Below are 14,994 nucleotides of genomic sequence, written 5' to 3' on the forward strand. Positions count from 1 at the left end.
AAGCCGATCCATAATCCAAGATGGCTGCCAGCAGGGGACTTAGTTTAACATTGGACCCTATGGGAAATACATACAAATGTCTTCTTTTAGAGAACCACTGAATGGAATGAAACCAAACATGGCATGAATGTTTCTTATGAGGTGCTGACCGAGTGTTGTTACTTTGAAGCCGATCCATAATCCAAGATGGCCGCCAGCAGGGGACTTAGTTTAACATGGGACCCTAAGAGAAATACATACAAATGTCTTCTTTTAGAGAACCACTGAATGGAATGAAACCAAATATGGCATGAATGTTCCTTATTATGTGCTGACCGAGTGTTGTTACTTTGAAGCCGATCCATAATCCAAGATGGCCGCCAGCGGGGGACTTAGTTTAACATGGGACCCTATAGGAAATACATACAAACGTCTTCTTTTAGAGAACCACTGAATGGAATGAAACCAAACATGGCATGAATGTTCCTTATGAGGTGCTGACCAAGTATTGTTACTATGAAGCTGATCCATAATCAAAGATGGCCGCCAGCGGGGGACTTAGTTTAACATAGGACCCTACAGGAAATACATACAAATGTCTTCTTTTAGAGAACCACTGTATGGAATGAAACCAAACATGACATGAATGTTCCTTATGAGGTGCTGACCAAGTGTTGTTACTTTGAAGCTGATCCTTCATCCAAGATGGCCGCCAGCGGGGGACTTAGTTTAACATAGGACCCTATGGGAAATACACACAAATGTCTTCTTTTAGAGAACCACTGAATGCAATGAAACCAAACATGGCATGAATGTTCCTTATGAGGTGCTGACCAAGTGTTGTTACTATGAAGCCGATCAATAATCTAAGATGGCTGCCAGCGGAGGACTTATTTTAACATAGGACCCTATGAGAAATACATACAAATGTTTTCTTTTAGAGAACCATTGAATGGAATGAAGCCAAACATGGCATGCATGTTCCTTTCGAGGTACTGACAAAGTGTTGTTACTTTGAAGCTGATCCTTCATCCACAATGGCCGCCAGATGGGGACAATGTTTAACAAAGGACCCTATGGACAATACATACAAATGTCTTCTTTTAGAGAACAACATACTGAATGGATTGAAACCAAACATGACATGAATGTTCCTTATGAGGTGCTGACTAAGTTTTGTTACTTTGAAGCTGATCCTTCGTCCATGATGGCCGCCAATGGGGGGACTTCCTTTAACATAAGACCCTATGGGGAATACATACAAATGCTTCTTCTATTGGTGCACTGAATGGAATGAAACCAAAACATGGCATAAATGTTTCTTATGAGGTGCTGATGAAGTGTTGCTACTTTGTTGCCGATTTACTGTTCAAGATGGCCACCAGGATTTTTTATTAAATTACAGGACCAATATTAAACCAAATTTGGCCTCACTCATTATTAGGGTATCTGTTATGATTTTAATCTATTTTTACATGATTTCCAAAACCAAAGTAGAATCAGGTGAGCGACACAGGCTCTTGAGAGCCTCTAGTTTCTTTTAAGAGAGGATTTAAAGATTTTTGGCATGACTTCTGCTTGAAAAAGAAAATATTTAAGGCTAAATTTGAAAGAAAACAACATAAGTATGATGTCCATTAATCACATTCTTTTCTAATGGTTCTGCACAACAAAAAACGAAAGCCAACTACTAGCAGCATGGTGATTGCTTATGAAAATTTGCAATGTGCTCCTTACCTCAAAACTTCACAGCAATAGGAAACTTTGTTGACAATAAAGACATACTATATAATATGTAGATGTGCATATCGATTGACGGGAAATTATGATTTAATTGTTTGTCTAAGAGTTATGCCCCTTTGAACTCTAACCTAAATATACTACTCCAACAGTTTGTCACAGCAACTCCTCTGAACCACAAAACAGAATTTCATGAAACTTTGTAGATAATTAGGGCATACTATGTAGATGTGCATTTCAACAGGAAATTATGATTCATTGGTTTTTAGTCCCCTACCGACAAAGTTGAAGGGGACTTTAGGTTTGCACTCTGTCTGTCTGTCTGTCTGTCCATCCGTCAGTCCAGCAAATCAGTTTTCCACCCTTTTTTTCTTCGTCCTTGAAGATATTGATTTGATATTTGGTTCATTGTTTTATCATGCCAAGTTACAGATCAAGTTCGAATTTTGTTCCGGTCTGATGATTTTGTGCAGAGTTATGGTCCTTGGACTTAGAAAATTCACTCAAATAATCAGTTTTCCTCACTTTTTTTTTGTCATGCTTGAAGATATTGATTTGATAATTGGTATATAGTTTTATCATGACAAGCTACAGATCAAGTTTAAATTTTGTTCCGGTCTTATGATTTTGTGCAGAGTTATGGTCCTTGGACTCAGAAAATTCACTCAAATAATCAGTTTTCCTCACTTTTTTTGGTCATCTTAAAAATATTGATTTGAAAATTGGTATATAGTTTTATCATGACAAAATACAGATCAAGTTCGAATTTTGTTCCGGTCTGATCATTTTGTGCAAAGTTATGGTCCTTGGACATAGAAAATTCACTTAAATAATCAGTTTTCCACACTTTTTTCATCATGCTTGAAGATATTGACTTGATATTTGTTATATAGTTTACACCATGACAAGTTATAGATCAAGTTAGCACTTTGTTCCTGTACAATGAATTTTTAACCGATAGGGGACTATGTATTGCCATGCAATACCCTCAGAATGCTTGTTCTAGGAGTTATGCCCCTTTGAATTTAGAATTTTGACCTAGATATATTACTGCAACATTTTTTTAGCACAACTCCTCTGAAACCACAAACAAATATTCATGAAACTTTGTAGTTAATGAGGACATAATATGTAGATGTGGATATGCACAAGAAACTTTTACTTTTGTAAGTGTTATGAGTCTTTGATTGTTTGCCCAGTGACAATGTTGGGGCATGGGGTATGTGAGCAAAAAGTTCTGTCATAATACCGTTAATACAACCTGCACCTCACAACGACTAGGTTTTTAGACCACCGATATAAGAGAAATTATAGCTTTCATTAGCGATCCTTTCCTTGTCAATCATGGATTAATAAAGGCAACAATTATATATATCTATATTGTATAAAAATAAGTATATGATGTATGAATGCAAATGACAGAACTATCTACCAGAGTTCAAATGATATAAGTATTTGTTTGAAATTGAATATGTATCAAAATTGTATAGCTAATGATCTATTTTCAACATTTTTCTAAAGAATCTCTGTTTCTCAAACCACTTACATTGGTATCCATTAAAGTAGATGAACAATTTTCATACAATAGTGTATTATATATCATAAACTATAGTACTATATCATATATTTCATGATGATTTTTTCTTTATATCAGAATTCCTGGTATAATGTCCATAAGCTGCATCTTCCTGACCATGATTATACTAACACCGCAAATTCTTGGTACTCACAGAGTGACGCTGGTGTAAAGAATGGTGGAAGAAAACATGAAATGGTCTCTGGTGGATTGGCCTACTACGACAATGCCACATACAGTGGTCCACATTCCAATAAAGGTTCCTTCACCAGGGGCTCAGTTGAACACCCTGATGGTGAGTAAATTTTAATGGGATTAAAAAATGTAAAGTTGAGGAAAAGTACACTATTATGAAATTCTCTCAAATGTGGAGGGTTTTATGTTCATCTCAACAGTGTACATGAACCAATAATACTATTTGGAAATCATTGATACTTCAGTCAAAAAGAATAAAAAATAAGTCCTCTAAGTCCATCCATTGCTGTCATTTCTGCAGAATAAGATTGAGTTTGAAGGTCTTCTTTTATTTTATGATCAAAAGTTTTCAACATTACTTCTTATTGATGAAAAAAGGAAGTAAAATCTGTTATTAATTGTTAGTTTTAAATGTAATCCATAAGTCTATTGTTTATAATGTCAGTTGTAATTATTGCTGAAAATTTGAGGTATTAATATTTAATTTGGATAATTTTGATAAAATTGGTCAATGGAATTATATTTGCTGATCATTCATTTTGTTTAAGAATTAATGCAGTTTCACTTTAGATGAAAATTTAGAATCTGTAGCTGTAAATAAATGAGATAAATTGCTACAAACATAGAAAGAATTTATTTGATAGATAAACTAAAATGATTTTTTTTCAAATTAATGTGATTTTATGACATTGTCCTGGTCAATAATTCTCTGATATCAATTTTAGAGAATTTTTATAATCTTGAATGTTTTACCAAACTGCCTAAATTTCACTAATTACATGGTAAATTGGAGATGTTTCCTTGTTATATCGATCAGATAATCTTATGTATGAAAGGAGTGTATAAAGCAGGAATAAACATTATTTAAAGATTTACGTCGTTTCATTTTTTTAGAAGACAAACATTGTACTTGTATTACTCTTGTCAGATACATATCACAAAAGTTTATTGACTGTGATACATAAAATCGGGTAATAAATATTGGCCTTGAAAGTGTATTAAGAAGATTGAAAGAAAAGGAACAATACGGTACACCTTGGTTGGAATTTCTTTGTCCTTCAGAAAAATATAAAGATGTAGTAGTGTTTGTAATCCGTATAAGTATTTTATGTTCATTCTGAAAAGTTATAGTAAAAAACTGTATTCTAATATGATGATTTTTAATACGTCAACTTTTACAGTTTTTGTAAAGTTACCTTTTTTTATTTAGTAACATGTTATAGCAGTTTTCAAACACAGGTTTGAGAAATGTATTAAAACATATGAAGCATGGGCTACATGTAGCATTATTCGATGCTGTGGAAATTAAAAAGTTTAAGTTAAAGGGGCACTAGCTGTCAAATTCATGTTCACCGATTTGACTCAAATTCTCATATTTGACTTATAACAATGTAAAATATTTATCCAAAATATTAAAAGTCTAAAATAAACAACTTACCAGTCATGGGCTCGATAATATGTAGCTTCGTTTCATGTGTATTCTAGTCTAGATGCCATCTAATTAACTATCGAGTTGACCTCCGAAGACCTCCGATGACCATATAAGAGATGTAAACATAAATATAGGTATAAATAGATTAAGCGAACTCGTGCAATTGGATTTTTCTAGGTCTGTTTAATTTCGTATTATAGATTAAAAATAAATGTTTACCATCGTTTTTACCTGTATAAGAATGATTTTTTTGTGGATCGAATCAGTCAATCAAATGATTTACCTTTGTTTCACTTTCAATGTTGACATTCTTTTCCTTTAAATAACTTTACATGCACAATTTATGCGTTATCCATCTCTAGCTAAGGGGTTAAATTGAAGTTCACATGAATATGGATTCAATGAGGTCGAATTATTCACTTGCAAGTGAAAAATTCATCAATGTTTCTTGGCTTATTTTGACAAAATTGAACCATAGTTGCTGCTAAAAGCGAATAATTATTTCACTATATCACTTTCATTAATGATTGAACAAAAAAAAAATCATATTTTAGATTTTTTATATATCTCGTAGCTAGTGCCCCTTTAAAACTAGTGCAAAAATACAGTTTATTTATTAGGTCACTTCCACATCCGTAAGGATAAAAAAATTCACCACATCACTGAAAATTAAGTTTGATAATAATGGTGAAGGTTAAGTTACTGCTGAAGCTTGTATTTCATATTGAGACATCAGGAGTTGATAATATACAATATTTATTTGTTTGTTTAGCAAAAAGACTAATTCAATTTGTTCCAATACTTAGATAATAATATAGTGTGACATGTGAAAAAAGAAACCTTTTAGCTTGCAATTGACCATTTTACTACACATACAGGAGTACAGATAAACTGATGCAAAATACTTATAGGTATAAATATCTCATCTCAATTTGTTGGAAAATATTAAATATTGTTTGTATTCAATATAGAAGAGTTACAAAGAAAAGCTTAGAAAGTGTCCATTTTCATCCAGTTTCTTAAACTCCAATAAATTTTATATTTACAAAGTTCTTTGAACCATTTGACTGAAGGGGAAAACTGAAAAACAATTATTTTATAATTATAAGTAGATCCCTGCATTCCTTGAATTGTATTAATTTCTTATTTATTAGTATTTAAACCAGGTAAGTTAAAATGAAACTTTTCATTGCATCAAAGGACAAAAACTGAGTACATTGTAACTTTATATGGTTAAATAACAGTTTCATGACTATAAATTTCAAAACAAAAATAAAATAGCATAATTTTTAAATCAATATTGTGAAAAAAATACGGGGTAAAATTTTGTCCCATATGATTAAGGGAACCACAAATTACACATTATTTAGAGTTAACTATAAATCAGTTCTTCCTAACATATTTGAAATACTATTTACTGTGTTAACACTCAGATTTCATAGTTTTCTTTCAATGCATGTTTGGTTAAATTTTTTTTCAATTTTTGTTTAAAATATATTATTTATTATATATGTTCAGTTTATTTTGATTTTGTTGTTTTTGTAAGTGTAGATTAAATTGCAAACTGACAACTTTTCAATAACTTTTTCCCAACATGGAACAAAATCTGCAGAAGCAAGACTTAAACATGTTGTCTGTGATGTCAATGCATCAACCATTGTTAAATGTTGTGATTGGTCTCAAAGACAATACATTTCTCTGTGTTAACAGTTTGTCCATTGTGTACATAATCCATTTGCAAATGCATCAGAATTTAGGAGGATTTTACTTATAATACTTATCCACAATCATCTGAACACAGGCAATGTTAATCAAAAATCGTAATCTGTGAAAATGTTTTCTAGTACATCAGGTCTATTAGGTTTTTTTTTTAGCAAAAAAGGATACTTTGCTCTTATGGGTTAGTCTTTTCAGTGATCAGGATATTTTGTTTATTTGGTCTGATAACAGAATGTTTTGTTCTTTTTGTTAAATCTTTGCTGTGAACAGGGTAGTTAGTTTATTTGGTTTAGCCTTTTGTGTGAACTGGATATTTTGATCTTAATCCAGCTTTTTCTGTGAATTAGATATATTAATTGCTCTTTGGTCTAGCCTTTTCTGTAAACAGAATAAATTGCTCTTTGGCTAGTCTTTTCTATGAACAGGATATTTTTCTCATTTGGTCTAACCTTTTATGTGAACCAGATAATTTGTCTGTTTGGTTTGACTTGTACTGAAAACAGGATATTTTTCTCATTTGGTCTAGCTTCTACAAGTGAGATGTTAAGCTAACTATAAAACCAGGTTTAATCCACATGAGACAGGTACATAAAGAATGTGATGGAATAAAGAATAAGTCTGTTTAGTATACACCTTCCTGTAAACAGGATATTTTATCCATTTGGTCTAGCCTTTGTTGTGAACAGGGCATTTTGTTTATTTGGTCTTCTCTTGTACGCAGGATAGTTTGCTATTTCTATCCTTCATTTACACAGAAAGTTTTGTCTGTTTGGTTTAACTTTAACCCTTAACTGAAAATGGCAACAATTTGCTCATTTGGTCTAGCTTTGAACAGGATATTTTTTCTGTTTGGTCTTCTCTGGATGTGAACAGGATATTTTGTCTGTTTGGTCTTCTCTGGCTGTGAACAGGATATTTTGTCTGTTTGGTTTAACTTTAACCCTTAACTGAAAATGGCAACAATTTGCTCATTTGGTCTAGCTTTGAACAGGATATTTTTTCTGTTTGGTCTTCTCTGGATGTGAACATGATATTTTGTCTGTTTGGTCTTCTCTGGCTGTGAACAGGATAATTTGTCTGTTTGGTCATCTCTTGCTGTGAACAGGATATTTTGTCTGTTTAGTGTTCTTTTGCTGTGAATAGGATATTTTGTCTTTTTGGTCTTCTCTTGCTGTGAACAGGATAGTTTGTCTGTATTGGTCTTCTCTGGCTGTGAACAAGATATTTTGTCTGTTTGGTCTTCTCTCCCTGTAAACAGGATATTTTGTCTCTTTGGTCTTCTCTGGCTGTGAACAAGATATTCTGTCGATTTGATGTTCACATGCTGTAAACATGATATTTTGTGTTTGGTCTACTTTTGCTGTGAACAGGATATTTTGTCTGTTTGGTCTTCTCTTGCTGTGAACAGGATATTTTGTTTTGTTTAATCTTCTCTTGCTGTGAACAGGATATTTTGTCTGTTTGGTCTTCTCTGGCTGTGAACAGGATAATTTGTCTGTTTGGTCATCTCTTGCTGTGAACAGGATATTTTGTCTGTTTAGTGTTCTTTTGCTGTGAATAGGATATTTTGTCTTTTTGGTCTTCTCTTGCTGTGAACAGGATAGTTTGTCTGTATTGGTCTTCTCTGGCTGTGAACAAGATATTTTGTCTGTTTGGTCTTCTCTCCCTGTAAACAGGATATTTTGTCTCTTTGGTCTTCTCTGGCTGTGAACAAGATATTCTGTCGATTTGATGTTCACATGCTGTAAACATGATATTTTGTGTTTGGTCTACTTTTGCTGTGAACAGGATATTTTGTCTGTTTGGTCTTCTCTTGCTGTGAACAGGATATTTTGTTTTGTTTAATCTTCTCTTGCTGTGAACAGGATATTTTGTCTTGTTTAATCTTCTCTTGCTGTGAACAGGATATTTTGTCTCTTTGGTCTTCTCTTGCTGTGAACAGGATATTTTGTCTTGTTTAATCTTCTCTTGCTGTGAACAGGATATTTTGTCTGTTTGGTCTTCTCTTGCTGTGAACAGGATATTTTGTCTAAGGCAATTAATTATTGGGATGCTAATTGTATTTAATTCATTCAGAAATGAACAATAAAAAAGAGATGAAGGATATTTAATTTATTTAGATCAGATTTGTAAACAAGAATCTCTCCTTTTTCAACCATTGTATATGTTTTGTCTTTGTAATGATAGGTATCTATTAAGTATGTTTGATATAAAAAGATTTAATGCACCATATATGATTAAAGCAGATGATGAAGGCAGGATAGATATAAAAATGTAAATTGTTATTGCAAATAAGAACCCAAATTGTCTAGGGATTGGGACAAGAAAAAATAAAATTCATATGAATACTGTATTTTGTTTGAATCTCAGCTTTATATTGTGGTCAAGGTTGAATTTCTTGTTTAGTACCAAAATAAAATAGGTTACATAAAACTGGTAAAGCTATATATCATGATAAACTGGTGATTGCATGTTTTGGTTGAGGAAAATAAATTAGTATCAGAAGGAGCAAGCAACAGTATCACCTAAAAATTTAACCTTTGGTGACTAAATAGGTGAAAATATATCTATTACATGTATTAAGTTAAATATACATATCCATACACTGTAAAGAAGGTACATTTGGGGTGTATTTTACACAGCTATTTATTTTTAATGATCAGGTGCACTGATTTATATTGTAACATTTCATTTTGAATTAAAAAGTTATAGGTCCAAATTTAAATTGTTTGATGTTGCCTACCTACATACCTAAAAAGCTGACATAATTTTTTTCAAACTTTTAAAAAAAATATTTTTTCCTGCTCTAATGTCGTTTTCTTGTCTAAAACATGTAACTTATGTTGTTCGCCAACAACAAAAAAAAATCTCTCCATACCTACCCAACCCTACAAGGCATGGGTAGGCAACATCAAACAAAGAATTTTTTAAGGGTGGCCTAGTTGATTGATTATGATGCTGCTGTACTCTACTGTTAATACAAGTTTGATGATACATGTACCAAGGGAACAGTCCAAAACATAATATGAAAGAAAGATAAACAACACATTGGCATGAATGAGGTGAAAGTCAAACAATTTAACAGTTAACAAAAGACTTTAAGATAACAAGAAAATCACCAAAAACCTGGGGTGAAATCAGGTACTCAGAAAGCATTGTAGTTCTTGCTGTATTGGTGTCAACTGTTGTGACGCTCATGGGAAGTTAAAATCCAGTGATAAGAGTCATCATCAGATATTAGGCATTTGTTTTACATGCAGCAGCACACTGATTGAGTATGCTTTGGTCCATTTACTTGAAACTTGACACTGTTGTTGAGATTGGAGTATCTTAGGCTCTTCAGATTCTGAAATTTTGTAGGTACTTGGTTTCCAGAGTTGCAGGATTCTAACAATCAAATTTAAGGCAATTTTGTATACACCTAAATATGTGTGTTCTTGGATATTTTTCTGCAGGACCATTTAAATGACTTCTGATTTTTTTTTATTACAATATTCCATTTTATTCTCTTTGGGTCTTGAGATCAAAATTTTGAAAGGGAACATATCCAAAGCAAGAAACCTGTAAAAGTTAATACTAGATATTCTTTATGAGAATCAGTCTTCGTGCACATACAATGTATGCCGTAAATAATTATGTTTGTGAAAATAGTTATACTGTATGCCATAAAATAAATATTTCATTCTGCATTTTTACATTGATCTTATTAAATATTCATAGGACTTTAAAGAAAAACTTATGTCATGGTTCATGAAGTTCAAATGTATCTATAATTACAATGTGTACTGACATTGCTCCATCCATGCAAAACAGCCATACCTAATTTGATAAAAAATACTGCTAAATAACTTGTTTATTGTGTTTAAACTTTGGTGTGTGGATATAAAACTGAAATCTATTATTTGGAGGTAGATCCCCAATTGGAGCAAATTTAGGATTGGAATATTAAGTTAATGTTTAAATAGGGATATAAAAAGCATGTTTATTTTAACGGATACTGCATAAAATGATGGAAATAGGTGACCTTGAGAGTGGCAAAGTCAATGAATATGAAAATGTGATTAACACTGGTACTGTAGGGCAGAATGGAGTGTCATTTGTTGACAATAATGTGCCTCATGCAGAAACTCATGGTGCAGCATACATAAATCATGCTTATATTAGTACTGATAGTATAGATGTCTGTGTTAATGAGGATGTGCCACAGATCAGAGAAACAAAAAGCTCTGCTGCCAGTGAAAATAGGAAAACAATGTATTATCATTTTCAAGACTATAAAGATAGTACTGCAAATTTACAAGAATTGGCACAAAAGACAAGTAGTGAACATAGCAAAAGTAGTGACAGATTGCCCAATAGATATGTAGATTATAAATCCAAAGAATGTGATAACTTGCCACATCAAATCAAATTTGGTAGGTAGGCTGTTTATTTTCCTTTCAGGAGTTTTTTTTTTTAAATTATGTGTTTCTAAACCTTATTTAATTCTGTACATTTGCATAGTACATACTGGTATGTGCATTCTTAGTTGTCAATGACACACTGGGTTTAAAACTTTTACTAGTGACAAAGTTTGTCATGCATGGAGAGTACTTTGTTTATTAAGTTCTATACATATATTGGGACTATGTACCGATTTTATTTATAAGGTTATCTCATAAAAAATTCTTAAATAAGCTTGATAAAATTTAACCTTGTTCATAAAAATATTAGGTTTTCATAAAACCAAAATGAAAATATTTCATGAATATCATTAATACAAATTATCTTTCAGTCATTGTGTAATTCATATAAAAGTTGTTGTGTCTCATTTTTAAAAATTTCACTTTAAATACTGTAGTGTAACCTTACAGAAATGTAAAATGTCATGGCCATGATATAATTGATTTAAAGATTATAACAAATGACTAAAATGACTTTTCGCAAATAATTAATGAATACATTCAGTCTCTCCTTTAACTATTGAATAATATTATACTGAGCACCGACTATGCAAAAAGAGTAGCCAAGGTTGAGAACATAACGCATGATCTGAATATGCACAACATATTATGTCTTTCAATGTCTTTACAGAGGCTATTATTTTGCATAGTCAATGATAAACACAGCATTCTTATATTATTATCTAGAATGTCAAATTAATCTAACCACTATGAAAATATTAGCTTTCATCTCCTTAATATATTCATACAACATGATATTACAAAGTTGCGTAGGGTATAATGTTTTTCACCCGTCTGTTCGTCCGTCCGTCTGTCCGTCCATCCGTCTGTCGTACCGTCTGTCAGTCCTGTTCTTGTCATCGCAACTCCTCTGAAACTGTACAACAGAATTTCATGAAACTTTGTAGATAATTAGTACATGCTATGTAGATGTGCATATTGACAGGATTTTTCAATTCAATTATTTTTCTAGGTGTTATGCCCCTTTAACTTAGAATTTTGGCCAAAATATACTTTGTCATTGCAATTCCTCTGAAACCACAAAACAGAATTTCATGAAACTTTGTAGATAATAAGGACATACTATGTAGATGTGCATATCGACAGGAAATTATGATTCAGTTTTTTTTCTAGGAGTTATGCCCTATAACTTAGAATTTTGGCCAAAATATACTTTGTCATCGCAACTCTTCTGAAACCACACAACAGAATTTCATGAAACTTTGTAAATAATAAGGACATACTATGTAGATGTGCATATCGACAGGAAATTATGATTCAATTTTTGTGGAGCCTGCAACTTTTGTCGCAGAAAGCTCGACATAGGGATAGTGATCCGGCGGGGTAGGTGGCTACGGCAGCAGTGGTGTTAGCTAACTTCTTAAAATCTTTATATTTTAGAAGATGGAAGACCTGGATGCTTCATACTTTGTATATGGATGCCTCATGTTACGAAGTTTCCGTCAGTCACATGTCCAATGTCCTTGAACTCATTTTCTTGGTTCAGTGACTACTTGAAAAAAAAGTTATTATTTTTTGTAATGTTAAATTCTCTCTTATTATAAGTAGTAAGATAACTATATTTGGTATGTGCGTACCTTGCAAGTTCCTCATGCCTGTCAGACAGTTTTCACTTGACCTGGACCTCATTTCATGGATCAGTGAACAAGTTTAAGTTTTGGTGGTCAAGTCCATATCTCAGATACTATAAGTAATAGGTCAAGTATATTCCGTGTATGGAAGGACTGTAAGGTGTACATGTCCAAATGGCAGGTGTCATCTGACCTTGACCTCATTTTCATGGTTCAGTGGTTATAGTTAAGTTTTTGTGTTTTGGTCTGTTTTTCTTATACTGTATGCAATAGGTCTACTATATTTGGTGTATGGAATGATTGTAAGGTGAACATGTCTAGCTGGCAGGTGTCATTTGACCTTGACCTCATTTTCATGGTTCAGTGGTCAAAAGTTAAGATTTTGAGTTTTGGTCTTTTTTTCTAATACTATATGCAATAGGTCAACTATATTTGGTGTATGGAAATATTTTATGATCTATTTGTCAGTCGCGCAGGTTTTATTTGACCTTGACCTCATTTTCACAGTTCATTGCTCAGTGTTAAATTTTTGTGTTTTGGTCTGTTTTTCTTAAACTATAAGCAATAGGTCAACTATATTTGTTGTATGGAAGAATTGTTAGCTGTACATGCCTGCCTGGTATGGTTCATCTGACCTTGACCTCATTTTCATGGTTCATTGGTCAATGTTTAGTTTTCTTGGTTAATGTTAAGTTTATGTGACAGTTGTAATAAAGCTTTATATTTAGGACTATCAACATAATATCAGTGATTAGTAAAGAAGGCGAGGCATTTCAGCGTGTGCACTCTTGTTTTTCTAGGAGTTATGCCTCTTTGAACTCTTAGTAGAGTTATGAACTTACGAATCTGGTAAGATTTTGTTTCTCCAGTGACAATGTGGGGGCGTGGGGTATGTGAGCGTGATCACAAAGGTTATTTAATTTTTCCAAGCAGACAACAGTGGTAAAATTTTTACTTCAAAAGTACTACAATTATTCCATTCATAAAGTGCATTCAGGATGCAGACAACAATTGCTGTAAGATCTGTCTACTCACTTTATCATACAATTACCATTGACATTAGCTATGATGACTATCAGGCAATAGAGGACTTTCCATAACATAGTTTTTAAATCAAAGCCAAAAAAAAAAAGATTTTTGATTTTAAAAGAACATTCTAAGAAAAAGGATAATAATCAATGCTACAGTAATGTTACTTATCAAGAAAGACTACATGGGATATTCCAATATTATTCATTTTTCAGAACTCAAAACAATGCTTCTACAAATTCCTCAATGCTAAATTTGATTTTAAAAAGGCATCATACTAGCTGGTTCACATTTATGTTATATGATAAAGTTTTAAGTACAACTGTAACTGTAATTAATTTCATTGACAATGTAATTGTAATGTAATTAATTTCATTGACAATGCAATTGTAATGTAATTAATTTCATTGACATTGTAATTGTAATGTAATTAATTTCATTGACAATGTAATGGTAATGTTATTAATTAAATTTAAATATCAGTTTAATTGTAAAGTAATGAATTACATTTATATGTCAATGAAATTGAAATGTAATTAATTACTTTAAATTGTCATATAATTGACCCCAGGCCTACTCAAACTCTGAATTCAACAAATCAAAATACTAAATTTGGTGTTTTAAAGCAAATTTTGTACTCTGAGTACTAAGTGTAGATTTATGACTGAGATCCCAGGTCTGTTTTTTTTAGGAAAGAGTCAAAGGGGTTACAAAATATAAGAAAAAAGTTGCAAATGTGAGCATTTTGAATTATTGATAGAAAGCATTTCTTTTATCATTTTAGATACTTACAGAAAAAAGAAGAGCAGATGCTTGATAGCAATCATTATTATAGTTCTCTTGTTAGTCATTGGTCTGGCAGTATTCCTTGGTGTATATTTTGGGAGTAAGTAATATCAATCATCATTATAGTTCTCCTGTTAATGATAGGTCTGGCAATATTCCTTGGTGTATATTTTTGCAGTAAGTAATATCAATCATTATTATAGTTCTCCTGTTAATGATAGGTCTGGCAGTATTCCTTGGTGTATATTTTGGGAGTAAGTAATATCAATCATCATTATAGTTCTCCTGTTAATGATAGGTCTGGCAGTATTCCTTGGTGTATATTTTGGAGGTAAGTAATGGCAATCATTATTATAGTTCTCTTGTTAATGATTGATCTGGCAATATTCCTTGGTGTATATTTTGGGAGTAAGTAATATCAATCATTATAATAGTTCTCCTGTTAATGATAGGTCTGGCAGTATTCCTTGGTGTATATTTTGGAGGTAAGTAATAGCAATCATT

At 32.3% G+C, this 14,994-nt stretch overlaps 1 protein-coding gene across 6 annotated transcripts in view; it reads left to right on the forward strand.

Moving 5' to 3' along the window:
• The window catches only part of LOC127735795 (uncharacterized), a 216,451-nt gene that overhangs the window by 13,661 nt on the left and 187,796 nt on the right, over positions 1 to 14,994 (forward strand). For 2 of the 6 annotated variants that reach the window (XM_052246111.1, XM_052246112.1), the window contains exons 1-2: positions 10,453 to 11,056; positions 14,489 to 14,590. In XM_052246111.1, coding sequence (XP_052102071.1) covers positions 10,648 to 11,056; positions 14,489 to 14,590 — 511 coding nt within the window. In that variant the 5' untranslated portion in view covers positions 10,453 to 10,647. Of the gene's footprint in view, positions 1 to 3,373; positions 3,591 to 10,452; positions 11,057 to 14,488; positions 14,591 to 14,689; positions 14,745 to 14,994 lie in introns of those variants that run through there. The other 4 variants (XM_052246113.1, XM_052246115.1, XM_052246118.1 and 1 more) reach the window with 4 other exon arrangements.

The sequence above is a fragment of the Mytilus californianus genome, unplaced genomic scaffold (genome assembly GCF_021869535.1).
Source record: "Mytilus californianus isolate M0D057914Y unplaced genomic scaffold, xbMytCali1.0.p SCAF_3, whole genome shotgun sequence".
NCBI classification, from domain to species: domain Eukaryota; kingdom Metazoa; phylum Mollusca; class Bivalvia; order Mytilida; family Mytilidae; genus Mytilus; species Mytilus californianus.